A 15,561-nucleotide genomic window follows, 5' to 3' on the forward strand; every position below is an offset into this window, starting at 1 on the left:
GGCCAGCAGATTTAGTTCAAATGAAAACTGGGGCTGGGGTGGGGCTGGGGTTGGAGGTGGGCGTGGGTGACACCACATGGCTCTATGTTCATGATATTGATGTACATCTGTAATACGTACTCAGAAGGGCATATTTATGGCTTTTTAATTGTTTTTCCTTTCTGAGTGATACTGAACACATTTTAGTCCATGGAAGTCTGGAAAATTCTTCACAATCTGCTTTTTTTTTTCTCCAACAAAAAAGTGGTGGGATCATCCCCTACCTCAAAAGTGGGGGGATAGATATCCCCCCCCGGATCTACACCCATGCTTGCTCCATAACCGTGCATCACCAATAATGCTTGCACTGACACTGTCTAAGTAATGCCCGCTGCAGTTACAACAGTGCTTGCTTTATTTACACAGACAAAATTATGAATATTGGATGCGGGCGGGGGGGGGGGTTTCTTGCTCTAAATGTATTAATTGACAATGGAGGCTTTGCGTGGTAGCCATCTTGCATGGCAGTTCTTTTGTTCTACAGGGAACTCTGTCAAAACCATGCAGAACAAAAGCATTGCCCTGTAAGATGGCCGCAATGCAAACCCTCAACCAATGTAAGGACCATTCACTAGGAAGGCTGGTCCTTTTAATTGACAGTATCCTTATTTTGACTACAAGGGTTTGTCTGAAAATAATGATATACTTGTATTTGATAAAAGACCATGATACATACCACGTCTCGGAGGAGGGTATTTACTTCTTTCTCAGGGATATGCTTGAGTAAAGGTTTTGTGCATTTATTGTAAGGATATAAAAATAATTCTAAAGATTATTGAAGAATTTTACTGGACCGGGGTTTGAACCTGCAGCCTCCGGAATACTGTACTGGTGGCTCTACCAACTGAGCTATCCAGCCCTATGTTGGTTGCTCTTCCCATTTGTCAATATCTATGTTCTTTCTATGTTTCAATCCCACTCCAGTAGATTTCTTTGATCATCTTCATCATCATTTATAAGCACCTAGTCAGGTTCCCTAAATAATTTGTTTCATGATATTAAAATAACAAAGAACAGCCTCTGAGACACCACCAAAGCATGACCTCTATCGAGAGAGCATGGTCAGATTTACAAAGATACAAAAGTATGGATTTACAAAAGCAAAAAGAATAAGTTAATTCCAAACATAAACAGGAATATTCATGACAAGCTGCCTGAGTGAAATAAAAAAATAACTAGATAATACTTTTTGTTGCATGTAGATTTCCCTCCCCCAGAAAAGAAAGACAAACAAAAGTGTGAATTCAGCAAAATAGCCTCCCGACATAAGCTACACTGTCACCATCAAGATACACGTACTGGTTAAACTCTTGACATATACATGCACATGTATTTCACAATTTAAAAAAGTCTGCTGTGCGCCAGTGCAAACAAAATACGATACATAATTCATTTATGTAATGAGGAAAAACTATATTGCTTTTGAGGATCAAAACAAGGAGAAATTCTTGGGATAAATGTGACCTGATGATACGTACTTTGCAAATCCAATACCCAAAGATTCTCAACAATATTACAAATATTGGAATTTCTGAGAAATTTGGCCTGCCCCTTAGGCTAGACCAATCTGCCTGGGCTCAACTGTTTTATGAACTTGTATATTAATACTGAAATTCCCCCCCCCTTCCAAACTTTGAAAAGAGTTGTCTTAGGTTTGACTTTCCAGCGGGGAAAAGTCTGACGCTGAACAGCGCAAAGCTTGCTGCAAAAGGCTTAATTGTGACTTGCTGCCCGGCTTGGCAATTTTTACACACTGTTTGATTAGACACATCAGCCTGTAGAACATGACACGATTCTGCCTGAAAGATTACAAAGTGCTCACTCTCCTAAAGGACTAAACGAAATATAAAGACTTCACACTATGACCTGCAGGGGCAAATTTCATAGAGCTGCTTAAGCACAAAATTTGCTTAGGCACAAAATTGGCTTAAGCACAAGAAACCCTTACTTGATAAATCAGGTCACCAGCCCAAACTCCATGTGTTGTACATTATTTTGAGATCGTATTTAGCTGTTTTTTGGTTAGCATAACAATCAGATCGAGTTTGAGCTGGCAATTTTTGTTCATCAGGCAAAGTTTTTTCCTGCTTAAACAAATTTTGTGCTTAGGCAGCTCTATGAAATTGGCTCAGCAGAACAATGGCGCAATGAACCTCACCAAAAAAACCAAAACAAAAGCAACCACCCTTCAATGGGGAACAGGGGGTTACAATTGACAGAGAGTAAAATAATACTGAACACGCCTTTCTCTCTCTCAAACACGTTGTGCTATTGCAGCCTGTGGCAAGCCTCTGAAGGTTCCCCCAAAGCCAAGCTCATGTGATACCTGTGGCTTAATTAGACACTAATCTCTCACAAAAAGCCGTTCCGGACGTTGGTAGTTTCTTCGTAAATGAAAAAAAATGAAACAGAAAATATTTTAAAACTCGTATGTCATTGTTCAAGCAATTCCAGCTTCAAAGGTTGGTACATTTTTATTCATAAAATTTAACACATATTTGAACCTGATGGACCCCCGACAAAAATCAATATTTGGGATGTGACAATTTAAAGACTGGAGGGAAGGGTGCTATGCGTACCCAAGGGTGTTCAAAACATCATATCCCACATCAGAGCAGTTGAAAGTTGTTTTGTCACATTTTTGTCTTGATGTATTTTACTTGTTTTCCTAAGGGAAATTAATGGCGACAAAGGGGTCTTTGAACAGTAGCGATCAGCTGTCCCTGTATCATCCTGCACACTGCATGCATGTGATATCATATAATGCTTGCTGACGAGATGGGAGTGTGACATGTAGTTATGTCGCCTTGTCATGTGATCATTATGGGCCAATAAAGAAACAGAATCCAAGTCAGGGGTATGACAAATCAACCTATCAAATTTCCTTATTAGTTAACCTAATCCGTGCAGTCACCCAATTTAATTGTAAAAATGATCTTCCACCAGTTCATGCAACTTTCAGAGACTTGCCCAAAAAAAAAAAAACGGTGTGGAAACCCTGTTTAATCCAAGTGCGGAATAAAAATGACTGTTATCGCAGAAAAGATCTGTATACAAGATACAGCTGCATCCAAAGTTCTACACTGTTTCCTTTGCTGTCGCCTCGCTGCCTGTCGTAACTCCCAGCCGTTCACCCACGACCGCCAGCATGACATTAACCAGTGCGGTCAGGTCGTAGTGGTGGGTCCAGCCCCAGTCTGTCCGCGCTCCCGAATCTTCGAACCTCTGCGGCCAGGAATCGGCTGGAATGGGAGTGCAGATATCAAACGGTCAAACTAGGCAGGAGAATAAACCACTGATATCGCTGTTAAGTGTCACATCATAGCAGTAGGTCATGACATCAATTTGACAGAGAAAACCTTTGAAATATCAAATAAAAGGTCAATCTCTTGTGCTCAAGCAATAACATAAGCTGTGGCCTTTTATGACATTGCAATTTTGCTCATGAATACGTAACTTTGCATTTGCATAACCATAAAGCATTCTTTTAAAATAAGAGAACCATGACAAAAGCTAATATTTCTTTTTGCTTGACAGTTACAAGCTTAATTCACAAATATGATGCATAATAAAGTGATAACAATTTCATTATTAATATCTATGCAGTGCTGTAGTCGCGACCATCACAAGTCCTCGCAAGTCTATCACTAATCACCCAATTTGAAGCCAAGACACGATCTGTTCACATGAACAACGAAAAGCCATTCATTTATCAATGTTCACCCTTTATCTTATGACTGGTCTCATGAACATGATGAAAGAACTTGTGACTTGTGACAGTCTCGACCACAACGCTGCCTTCACCAGGGGCGATGGCCGATGGGGCTTACCAATGTCTTGTCGCGAGTCTGGTTTATAGTCGACATCCAGCCGGGGGACCACCTTCTTGATCTCGTCGGCCAGCTCCTGCGGTGTGAAGCTGACGGCCGCGATGTTGTACGTCCTGCGACTCAGCTTCTCCTCCGGGACCTCCAGCATCTCCACTACGGCCCGCAGACAGTCATCGATGTAGATCATTGGCAGCATGGTGTCGGGCTTCAAGTAGCAGGTGAAGAGGCCTGACGTCAGGGCCTCGTCAAAGATTTGCACCGCATAATCTGAATCCCCCAAAAACAAAACATCCATGAGAGGCTTCTACTTAAGGGAACCAGTATACTTGCCAGTATGCCCAATCACCACGCATGGCGTCTGAGTCACAATGAGTTTGAGTTGAGTATGTTTCCACTGTGTAACACTCCGGTCAGTTTTCACACCACTGCACCTACTGTATCACTGCTCGGGATCACAACAACAATGTCAGTTGTCAAAAGTTTTGGCTTGAATCTTGTAATTCCAGTCCAAGATTCAACTCTGCAGGGTCAAGTTTGAGTCTTACTCATTTATCGTTGTGACTCGCGCCCAAGTCTGAGCCACAGAAAACGGAACTCAAAGCCCTAGTTATGATATAACACTCTGTAAGACTGGAAAAAAAGGGCACAATGGCATCGTGAGTGTAATAAAACTTGTATTTCAAGAAGGGTAAATGAGACGGGCCACTTTATTTTACACAAGAGCAAAGTTCTTCAGAAGCTGACATAGATATATGTGTCCATGGAAAAAAATGGATTTCCTTTGAAAATACTAGCGACTCATAATGTCTTCATGTTTGACGCCGGGCACAGGGTGGCTGGAGCCTTTGGGTGTCGGCCAAGCCCTATCTCTCTGATCCCCACGGAGGGCGCACTTGTGCAGAGAGTCCATTATTTTAAGAAACTTCACAGGGGCCGAGAGAGGGCGCCCTGACTCACCTGTTGTCCCCCCGCCAGGTGTTGTATCTCCCGATATGACACCAGGAAGCCTCAGTGAACGGAAGTCGACTCCAAATCGGTGGTGGTAATACTACAAAAAGCAGAACAAAAACAACAAACAAGATTCAAATGCACGCCACTGTAGATGCAAACTTGTGTGTAATGATGCCGAGTTGAAAGAACAATCCATCCAACGGCAGAGCACAAAAAGCAAGATTCAAATGCACGCCACTGTAGATGCAAACTTGTGTGTAATGATGCTGGGTTGAATTAACATTTCATCCAACATCGTGGGGAAATTAAAATATTCATTAAAATCTGAAATAAGCTGCTGTTTTCTCACAGCTGAGTGATTTCATAAACCCCTGTCACAGCTGTCAAATGGCAGATTCTGCTAAAATTGAACTGAAGCATACAAAATACTGCAAACAGTATGCACGGTACACTGCTATTTCACTGGCACACTGAATTTGGATGAAACACCAGGAAAATTGCTTGGGAAAAAAAGCGCTGTGTCAATTTACAAGTAGCAAATCTTCCACTAAAATCAACCACTTTTGGATGACTTTGTAGGGTTGATAACAGTAAAGCCACTTTGACCTTATGTTCGGCTTGATGTCCGTTAAAAGTTAAAGACTATGTACAGTGTACCAGGATGCAAACCACTGACGTCCTGCCTGATAGATGTTGTAGGGTTCAGGAAGATCATAAAATGCCTAGGATTACTCAGATACAAGTTTCCTTTGAATAAACCAAATGGTGACAATTTTTCCCCACCTCTCCAAGAAGCTCTGCATGGACTTTGGACACCCCGTATATTGTCCGTGGCCGCTGGATGGTCACGTCAGGCGTTGGATTGCGGGGTGATTCCGGCCCAAAGGCTCCGATGGTGCTCGGGCAGAAGATCCGCAGCTGGTACATCTTTGCCAGCTCCATCACGTTGTGGAGACCTTGTATGTTGACCTTGATTGCCAGGGGAACATCCTGCGGGGGGGGATGGATTTACTTGATCGGCCGCCAATTTCACAAAATGTGGCATGAACTCGTGCCGAACTCGTGTCATTTCATGAGAACTTGCACAGATGTACAATATTTTCTGTCATACTGGTATTTTGAAAATTTTAGGACTCAGTTTTTCTGACTACTATTTTTGTATCAATTTTATGACAGCTTCTGAATAGCTGCTTTATCGAATTTGACAGTAATTGAAAAAAAAAAGCTACTGTCCTTTCTTTATGTGCAATTGCAAGTAAATATCTCTCTCTCTCATGGGTTAAGAGGTCTGCAATTAGCCCAAACTGCAACGCTTCACATTTCTTACATAAACCTTGATAAGCTGATCAGTTGATGTTCACAAATAGTAATGTTACCCATTTCTGAATCGCTTGCTGAAACATATGCTGAATCATATAGCAACGTAAGTTATCACATATGTGATGTGAAGTCTCGGATCTACCTCATAAACCAAGCATTTGTGCAAAGCGCCGGGCAACAAAACCAGTCTTGCCTCATCTGCATTACTGCGATCATCGGGCCATATATTGTACACACTGATCCGAACCACATCACCTTGGGCCTGTTTCTTTTATGTGGATCCGGATGGCAATCAGTGATTGGACGGTTCACTGACACCAGAACCCGCCTGATGGAAGGCATAAATGAGCTTAGAAGCCACCGACTGAGATCCGTGTGAAACAAACAGCCACCTTGTTAACACCTCTGACATCACACTAAACATTGTCAGGTTGAGACCGTGTAAATGAACAAACTCATTGGACATCAAATACAAAGTATGTTTCTGGAAACATACATATTTGTCGTAAGTACCAAATGTTTGGCTTTTGGCTTTACTATATTGAGTAGTCACGAGTAACATTTTTTGACCAATATTTACACAGCAGGTGGAATGAAGCGCTTACAATCAAAATATGTGATAGAACCTTTCATGTTGCCGTGACTAAAACGTTATCAACGTACTAGATCTGAAAAAGTGCTACAGTAAAGGTTACATTATTTCAAATGAATGTTATTCTTCCATGAATGGTGCCACTATCGTAGAGTGTGCGCACGGGCTCACACAATTGTATCTTAATCTGAGTTGGACCAAGAGAGGGCCCAATTTTCCCAGCAACGCAGGCCGGGAAACTACAAACAACTACAAAATGCACGTGTACCGGTTGCGCCCCAAACCAACAAAATGAGCACTACTGACCAATGCGACTCTTTTCAACTGATGAGGGGGTGCTTCTGCTCAAGGCAAGGCAGCGGACAAGGCATCACGTTTCCTATTGCTTTACATGGATGACACTCTCCAGCGAATTATGCAGCGGCACTTAGAGGGCAGACTTGAGTAAAGGACGTGACCACCTAGGACAGGAAGAACCTTGTCCCCTTTGCGAGTCTGTGTCAGTCCTCCGTAGTAAAGTATAACTACACCATTACCAACTCTGAGAGACAACTTGCCTCTTCTCCGACGGCGCTGAGCAGGGCACTGAAGTGAACCAACCAGTCAATCCGCTCGTTAACGATCAGCTCCTGTACATTCTTGAAGTCCAGAACATCGGCAAAGTAGTAGGGACCTAAAACAGTCATGCAACTTTGCCTCAGAAAGAAAAGTAAATCTCAAGAGATTCACACGATACTTGGGCATCTGCAGTAGCTGGAATTTGTAGACTTACAAATCCAAAATGGTAACAGGTTTGAACCAAGCATATAAATTTACATGTATAATCATGTGTTGAACAGATTTTGAATAGTTTTCACTTTTCAAAAAATTCACTAAAGCCAAAATGAAATGGTAGAAAATTGGCCATGTGTTGGACACTAGAAATGTTATGTATAATGTCTATTTTGTTATTAATGCAAACCTTGTGCACTTGAAAATCAGTTTTGCTAAAGTCTGAGGGATGTTATTTAAAGGGTGAGAAACTTAACAGTATCAGAACAATTTTTTGCTGGGGAAATATCAGGCCATTACTGAAATACACTGCATCTAGTGGACTAACCATACAAACTACCGTCCAAGTCATGCACTGCCGTCACACATGCATGTAAATCCAGCCCAACTTCTATCAGTGACCAATTGTTGAGCACTGGTACATTTTGCCCGGTACCTGGGATGCATTTTATGCGTGGGTTACCAGGCGATATCTACCTGTGGTTGACAAACGGTCGCTGGTTGAACTTGGCCTGACTTACCGCTCTGGAGAATGTGCTTGGGCGGTTTGATTATGTCTGTCATGATGACATTGTCACGGCCGTACTTGTTGCGTAGCATTTTTGCTAGACCCTGCCCAAGCTGGCCTAGGGCTCCTGTGGTGACGGAAACCCAAAGTACAAAGAACTATTTTCATCACTGTACACAAAACTCAAGGTCATTTACCCTGAAGGGGTAATAAATAGATACACACGGTCATGGAGGTCTGCTCTTTACAAATGTGACAACGACTTCTCGTGTTGTCAATACACCCAATCATGGACGACAAAAAAAAGTCAGCACATTCATTCAAATAGTTTTGCCCAACATACATGTATGTATTTCATTATGAAGGGACACAAAACATATACGGCTTGCATTTCTGTGAAAAGCATCAAATTCGTTTGCTCTGTCTAGGGGTGTCCTTTTTCAGACATTTCGTGCAGGGTCTGCAGACAAAAAATTACAAAGTACAAAATTTGCTGGGACTTTGGTTTCAGGAGCCTACCCGACACTTCACCTGGACTTGCAGTGAAAAGAGTGTGCCAGCTGGGGATTTCCAGACATTACCTGTAATGAGTACCCTGGGGTTATCCAGGCTGGGCAAGCTGCCAAAGTCTTGCTGGGCCGGCAGCGTTGTTGACAGGCACCGAGCCAAGCCAGGCTTGTTCCCCCGACGTGACAGTCTGACAAAAGCAGCCCTGATCGTCCACTGAAACATGGCCGCCATGATGCCTTCACGCGAGTGCAGAATCTAGACAACCTTGGGCTTTAGACACACAGTTGACGATAACCGTTGTGGGATTCATTCCATTTCAATACCAGCATCAACTGTATGTCTTTTGCAGAAAACGCTAAAGCTACATTACACTGCAATAAATGGTATAACATTCGGGCAAATAAACAGTCAACAGCTTCAAGTACAAAATAACCAACACACACAAAGACAAAAAATATGAACAAACAAACAATGTACTCTTGTCCATGCAAAATGAAGGAATATCAGGTTTTAGTAAGATTCTCCTGTAGTTAACTTTAAACTGAGCGGAGAATATTTCTGATAAAAGGGTGCATGCATTTAGCCAATCAGATGTCAATCTCTGCATTGTACCAGAATGATGCACACAGGCCTTCAAAAGAAAATACCCAAACAACTCACAGATACCCAATGACCAACTCACAGATGCATAAAAGGGGGTCTGGCACCAAGACTTTGAGCGGCTGAAATGTTCAGGAGAACCACTGAAGATGTCTAGCTGAAATTCGGTCCACTACATTTAAGAACTTGGCCCGGACAAGAAGGTATTTGAGACATAATGATTAGAGTTTCTGAAGCTAGTCTTGGCTGGTCCCAAGTCATGTACTTGTACTTCTATGTGCCTTGCCGATACCGTTTCACGTGAGCTGAATGACCTGTAAGAGGTTCCAGACTGGGAAATTCCCTCCTTATGCCCAGCAAAATCTAATTGTATGCAAATCTTTGGCACAGATGATCGGAAACTCCCCAATTGGGAGCTCGGTTCAATCTCATGCCACTAATTTACTTTCGGGGTGGTTAAGAAAATCATCCAATTTTATTGTCATATCCTCTCCAAATAAGACTGCAAAGAAACCTGCCGGTATCAACAAAGACTTCTTTTAAAATTCTGAAAAATGCACAATGAAGGCACAACCAGTTTAAAAAAAAAAAGAAAAAGAGAGAGTGAAAAAGCTTTTGTGTGAGCGCTGGGACACATACTGTGTCTCTTATATGTGACCCGCTCGGTAAAATTAAGTCACCAGCCTCCGGAGCTACTTTTGAGTTTTACTTTGTATTGGGTTGAGGAATTTGAGCTCTTTCTGTTGATTTGTCACTCAGTTTGGTATAATGAAAATGGGCATTGCATCGATGTTAAAATGTTGAGGATTCCTGTTGCTAATACACTGTGCCAGATTCTTTTGAAGGCCTTCAAGTCAAAAGTGGCTCTGGAGACATTTAGGACTCATTTTCACAGAGTGGGTCACATGTGGATCTGAATCTCAATCGGTGGTCCCTGCGCTGGTTCCCTTGCATGCTGGCACATTATGTGCTGGTGCCCCAATACACTGTCTTTTAGAAATGTCAGATTTTTCTCCAGGACGGATTTTGACAAATTAATAATAAAGTGTTGTTGGACTGTCAACTAAAGGAAGAAACTGGCCTTCAGACCTTTGAGATCAATCTCCAGGATGCACTCCCCCTACAAAAAACAGCTCCCCTACACTGGAAACTAATCTTTATTCAGAATTTACATTTATCTGTCAAAACTGACTTTGGCTACCACTCATATTCAAGTGAGCCTCTGTACAGCTCTCACCAGGATTTGCCAAGTACATGCCATCAAAATGGCATTATCTGTCCCCACTGTCAGTTCACTGTTGACAGAGTCAACAGCGGTCAACTGTTTGACAAATAATCCAATGGCTGAGTAAATCCACTCCTTTGTTGTTCCGAGATAAGCAGTCACACAATTCCCCTCATATTGTTAGGCTGCACTTCTACTGCATTTCTTGACAAACCTTAGAACATGCTTAGACTGGAGATTCAGGTTGGTTTGTTTGCTTATTTCATAGAGCTGCTAAAGCACAAAATTTGCTTAAGCGGGAAAAAAAATTGGCTTAATAAACAAAGGTTACCTGCTCAAATTTTATCCGATTGTCATGTTAACCGAAAAACAGTTAAATACAATCCCAAAACAATATACATGTACATCACATGGAGCTTTGGCTGGTTACCTTATTTATCAAGTAAGGTTTTCTCACGTTTAAGCGAATTTTGTGCTGAAGCAGCTCTATGAAATTGGCCAACAGAGCTGCTTAAGCACAAAATTTCCTTAAGCATGAAATAACCATGCTTAAAAAACAAAGGTAACCAGCTCAAACTCTGTGTGATTGTCATGCCAACCAAAAGACAGCTAAATACCATTCCAAAACAATATTATACACCACATAGATTTTTGGGCTGGTGACCTGATTTGTCAAGCCATAGAGCAAGTTTTGTCCACGCTTGAACAAATCTCGTGCTGTAGCAGCTCTATGCAATTGGTCCCTGAATGTGACATTGCCAAATGCCTGAAATTAGACCCAAACAGGCAAACATACTAACATGACCAATTTTGTTTTGCCACTAGCACCTTTTGGTAGGACAAGGTCTCATACATGTAGTTTAAATGTCACAAAATATTAAACCAAACTGAAAAAAACAACCACCGAATTTTGCTTTAAAGTTGGGACTTTTTAGCTGAACATTTCCTTCGGCCATTTTGTTCCATAACTTCTGCTTTTAGTCGGGCCAATGCAAATACGTGGTCAGAAAATGGCAGATGTCCGACTCCAATTTCACGACATGCCATTCACTTGGTCTCTTCCCCCTCCCATCTCGATCTCTCTGAACTTGGCAAATCCCCAACCCTGGGCATGAGGGGGGGGAGAGAGATTTGAAACAATTTATTTTTAGTCAAAGTAAAAATGGGAGTGAGATGCATATCTCCAACCTATGATCACGGGGTGAACGACTCCAGACCCTGAGTAGAACAGTGGGAGAGGAAAAGGGCAGGAAAAGTGGTGACAGAAGGGCGGGGGAAATTGTAAAACATGGAATTCTATCAAACACTTGGCCGCTACAGCATACATGTAGTAATCCAATTCCACTTTTTACAATTTTTATCATTATTATTAATAATTTCTAGTAATGACACCAAGGATTCCTCAAAAGCACCATAAGCTTGCAAGCCAGAAGAAACCTGCAGAGTGGGGACAATGAGAAGCAGTTATGCCGGCAAACTCCAGAGGAATATTCTGGGTAAAACCCACGGAATCAGGGAGGGAGTGAAAATCCAATCTAAACGTGGACTAGGCGGGGATTCGAACCCGGACCACGGAGGTGGAAGGCAAGGAAAGAACATCTACAGTAATCTGACACCCCTTGAAGTGGAAATCTAGGAATAAACTAGTTACATATCACTAGTCACATCGCCCAGAATGATGCAAAATTACAAGAAGTTGATATGACGAAGAGACAAGAGATAAGTACCCATACACAGCTTGAACCCCCTACCCACAGTAACGACCTCAGACATGCTCTCATCAACTCGGCATTCTATACCCAGCAAGAATTGAGACCGAGGGGTCCCCCCAACATGTCCAATCCCCATACACATTCCAGACTATTGTTACTTAACACATCCCCCCCAAGATGTCTGAAAGGAATTCCCCAGATTCCTGCGAGACAATGACCAACACAAAGCAGGGGGGGTTCTCTCCGTCTCATACGTTGCTGCATATGCGGCATTTTACCCTGTAGCTGTTTCTTTAATTCATTAATTGCCATTTTGTACATGCAGCCATTTTGTAGTACATGTACACGTAACTGAACTTTCACGGTGCCAGGCAAACACAAGAAGGGCACAGTTACATGTATTTAGCACTACACACCTTTGTGAGCATGGGTAATGATGGTACATGTACATGTACATGTGCCTGCTGAATTGTTGGTAGTGTCTCAAGTACTGTGGATTAACCAGCACATTAACAAATGTACACTGCGATAAAGAGCGAGTTGAAATCTCTGCAGGTTCGCCGCCTGGTGGGTGACACTGCACAAGGCAGGTCACAAAGTACAACAGAAACTGGTGCCACTTGTGGTTTCCTGTTCCCATGCAACAAACTCAACCGGGTGGAACTACACATCAATAGAACCTAAAGGGCTGAATTCCCAGTGAACTGCACTCCATTACAGTGTTTGCTCTATTGAAGTTGCAGTTTTGTTTTTCCTGCAAGTGGCCACTGCAATTATTTCGGGCCATCTAGACAAAACTTACAATTTTAAGTAAAAGAACAATTTATGAAGTGTTAAAAATCCCACACAGCTATCAAAACACCAGATAATGATGCCTGTTCTGCTAAAATTATTAAATGAAAATACAGTTCTCTCTTTAGTAATGCGACAAATATGCCTACAGTGATTTTTCAGCAAGAGTGATTTTTCTGCAAACCGGAGCTGCCCAGACAAATTGTTGGCAAAATGAGAGTGGTCTTTAAAGCTCCGTCAGAGCTAATATAAAACACCAGGCATGCAAGACTCGCCAACATATTCAGCATTGAGAACAATTTATTGATGATGATGAAACAATTACTTCAATGCTGTCATTCTTTACTATGTAACCAAACATGTTACATTACTTAAGTACTGAATATACCTAGTCATTAAATTGAGTAACATTACAAAAAGTAGGATTATACATTCGATAAATTAGATGACAACATTTAGGTTTAAGGTTAAGCAGGAACGCTTTTGCACCCCTACCTATAGACAGACAACCATACAATCTAACATAGGACAGACAGATGATGAGCAAGACCAAACAAACAAGAGTGACACAACGCCGCATTAATAGAGCAAAAACAAATATGATTCATGAATATGAGTCAAGCAACTAGGTTCTTCGTTTTCTGATATCCAATAACTGCAAAGTCCTTTTCTAGAAGATTATGGTACTGAGCAATACTCAAGATGTACCAATTTGATATCCGTGTTCGTATGGAAACCGCCTACAAATTTATCCTGATCATAATAATCACAAGGGATCACTTTCTCTTCCTACGACTCTAGACGAGCCTATCAGTTGTCATCATTTCACCACAGGTGGATAATGCAGGCAATATCCACAGTACTGTAGGTACAAGTTCACTCGAATGGAATGGTTGCCAGATCATAGAGCACTCCTGGGTCAGAGAAGAGTGCAGCAAAAGAGTACCGAAGTGTGACGTCACTGTGAACCAGGAGGTGCAGTGCAAACGGATGGAGTACACGCGCGCGTTGGTTCACGTGCTGGTTCTTGCGCTGATGCCTTTAACACACTAATTGTGCACATGACGTATTCACTTCGGTACTCTATATGCACGGGGAATACAATACACGTGAATCCGGCATGTCTGATGACACATTTCTTTCTCCTTTCTGGACATCTATCCCAACTGCAGGACTGCAACTGGGCTGCCCTGACTTGATGATCAATCCGTCAACGTTCCCTTGACCCTTTAAAGTGAACTTGTACACGACATGTACATGTCTTCCAATGCAACACGTGCAGATCCAAACCATCTCCAATTTGATTTTGTTTTATATTTTTTGGTGGCTCACAACTCGAACACAGGCCTATGCCGCTATGCTGTTTCATTCAAGGCACATGTGTAGTACTAACATTCAGACTAACACAGAAAGAATTCCATACGGACGCCACGCGCTCAGAAAACACATAGTATTTTTACGACCAATCTCATAAAGTTAATGCACAGTGTGTATGGACCTCTTTCTAAATCTGGCCCTACATGTTTAGAATCATGACATTTCTACTTCCGTCCTCTCATGGACCATAGCATGGACAGACAAACATTGATGTATGGAGGAGTATTGACAGTACTGTTGACTGATATTGGTATTTGGGCCTACACCATCCTATTCGACCCGGCGTGTCACTACACATGGGATAAACACAAAAGAACCACGCCACATCGATGTAGCAGCGGCTACGCTTGAAATCAATTCATTACTCGACCCATGGCATTGGAGGAATAAGAACATGTCGATTGTCGAACCACAGACAAGGGTCCCACATATCCAGTTATGTCTGTTTCGGGGCCCCTACTCGACAAGCTGTGCTTCCCAGTGGTCCCTCCACCTTCGGGTGTGTGTGGAAATAAAGTAAAGTAAAAGTAAAAAAGTAAGGGTCGAACGAAGGCAAAAGTGCTGCTTAAAGTCACTGAAAGTGCACGCGCGATGCTGCTGAAATCAGTCAACAAATCTCCCTCAACCAGAGTAAAGTGATCGGAGATAAGATTCACACCTTGTTATCATTAAGCAAATAGTTACTCACTTAATACATCCAAGTGAAGGATACACGATCGAATTGTTGACTTATTACCGGTAAAATCGGACTTCAATGAGCATGCATTCCGCACATGCACGATTCTGTTACGCATGTGACTTTGTGGGTGGCCTGGCCTGTCGCGTTGTGTTGACCGCACGCAGGACTTTTTTCTACACAAGAGTCCAGGGAATAGATCATGTACCTATACTTCCCCATGGGAAAATGTAGTCTTGAGTGGAGACTAGTCTTACTGAATCGTACACGTCGGATGGGTGGGTAAAATCTAGACCGGCGATAAAATAGCCTTTTGTCAAGTCGGTATAAACCAACGTGCTGTGTAAAAAAAATTCCACACCGGAGTCGTATGACTGTGCACTGCATATGTACTTTTACATTCTCCAAGTTCAGGTGTTGTCCTGAATCGGCTTGGTAAAATTTCTCCCTCAAACTAAAAAAACTCTTAGCTTCATAACTTGGCCTTATTTTACCAGACCAACATTGGAAAATGTACCATTAATCTACAACCGTAAATGTTTTATTTAATACGGGCACAAGCGGCTTCGATGGCAGAGATAAAGCCAATACTGGAATAAAACCGAACTTTGATAAAAATATAATTATATGCGCCAAGCTCGGCCAATCAGCTGCCTGA

The 15,561-nt window shown here is 42.1% G+C and overlaps 1 protein-coding gene across 4 annotated transcripts; it reads right to left on the bottom strand.

Annotated features, from left to right (window-relative positions):
- Positions 1-120: 120 nt before the first annotated feature.
- On the bottom strand, positions 121-15,063 carry LOC110980196 (L-threonine 3-dehydrogenase, mitochondrial-like). 4 transcript variants are annotated; one of them, XM_022236623.2, is made up of 8 exons: positions 14,916-15,063; positions 8,593-8,892; positions 8,025-8,138; positions 7,290-7,405; positions 5,604-5,810; positions 4,827-4,917; positions 3,870-4,136; positions 121-3,281 (listed from the first exon to the last, which is right to left on the bottom strand). In XM_022236623.2, exons 2-8 carry the CDS (start codon positions 8,750-8,752, stop codon positions 3,118-3,120), a joined length of 1,119 nt encoding a protein of 372 aa, XP_022092315.1. In that variant the 5' UTR covers positions 8,753-8,892; positions 14,916-15,063; the 3' UTR covers positions 121-3,117. The 4 variants fall into 4 exon arrangements, with proteins under 4 accessions (XP_022092315.1, XP_022092334.1, XP_022092343.1 ...); XM_022236642.2 differs by having other exon boundaries at positions 8,593-8,791; positions 14,916-15,059; XM_022236651.2 differs by lacking the exon at positions 14,916-15,063 and adding an exon at positions 9,204-10,751 and having other exon boundaries at positions 8,593-8,791.
- Positions 15,064-15,561: the final 498 nt, after the last annotated feature.

Source organism: Acanthaster planci, linkage group LG18 (assembly GCF_054643075.1).
Source record: "Acanthaster planci isolate LZ-2023a linkage group LG18, COTS_SCS, whole genome shotgun sequence".
Lineage (NCBI taxonomy): Eukaryota > Metazoa > Echinodermata > Asteroidea > Valvatida > Acanthasteridae > Acanthaster > Acanthaster planci.

Coding starts and splice junctions, on each gene's coding strand:
- LOC110980196 (XM_022236623.2), bottom strand. CDS start 8,752: ATGGCGGCCATGTTTCAGTGGACGATCAGGGCTGCTTTTGTCAGACTG. Junction 7,406..8,024: donor CAAGCACATTCTCCAGAGCG/GTAAGTCAGGCC, acceptor TGACTGTTTTAG/GTCCCTACTACTTTGCCGAT. Junction 4,918..5,603: donor ATGCAGAGCTTCTTGGAGAG/GTGGGGAAAAAT, acceptor TGCTTTTTGTAG/TATTACCACCACCGATTTGG.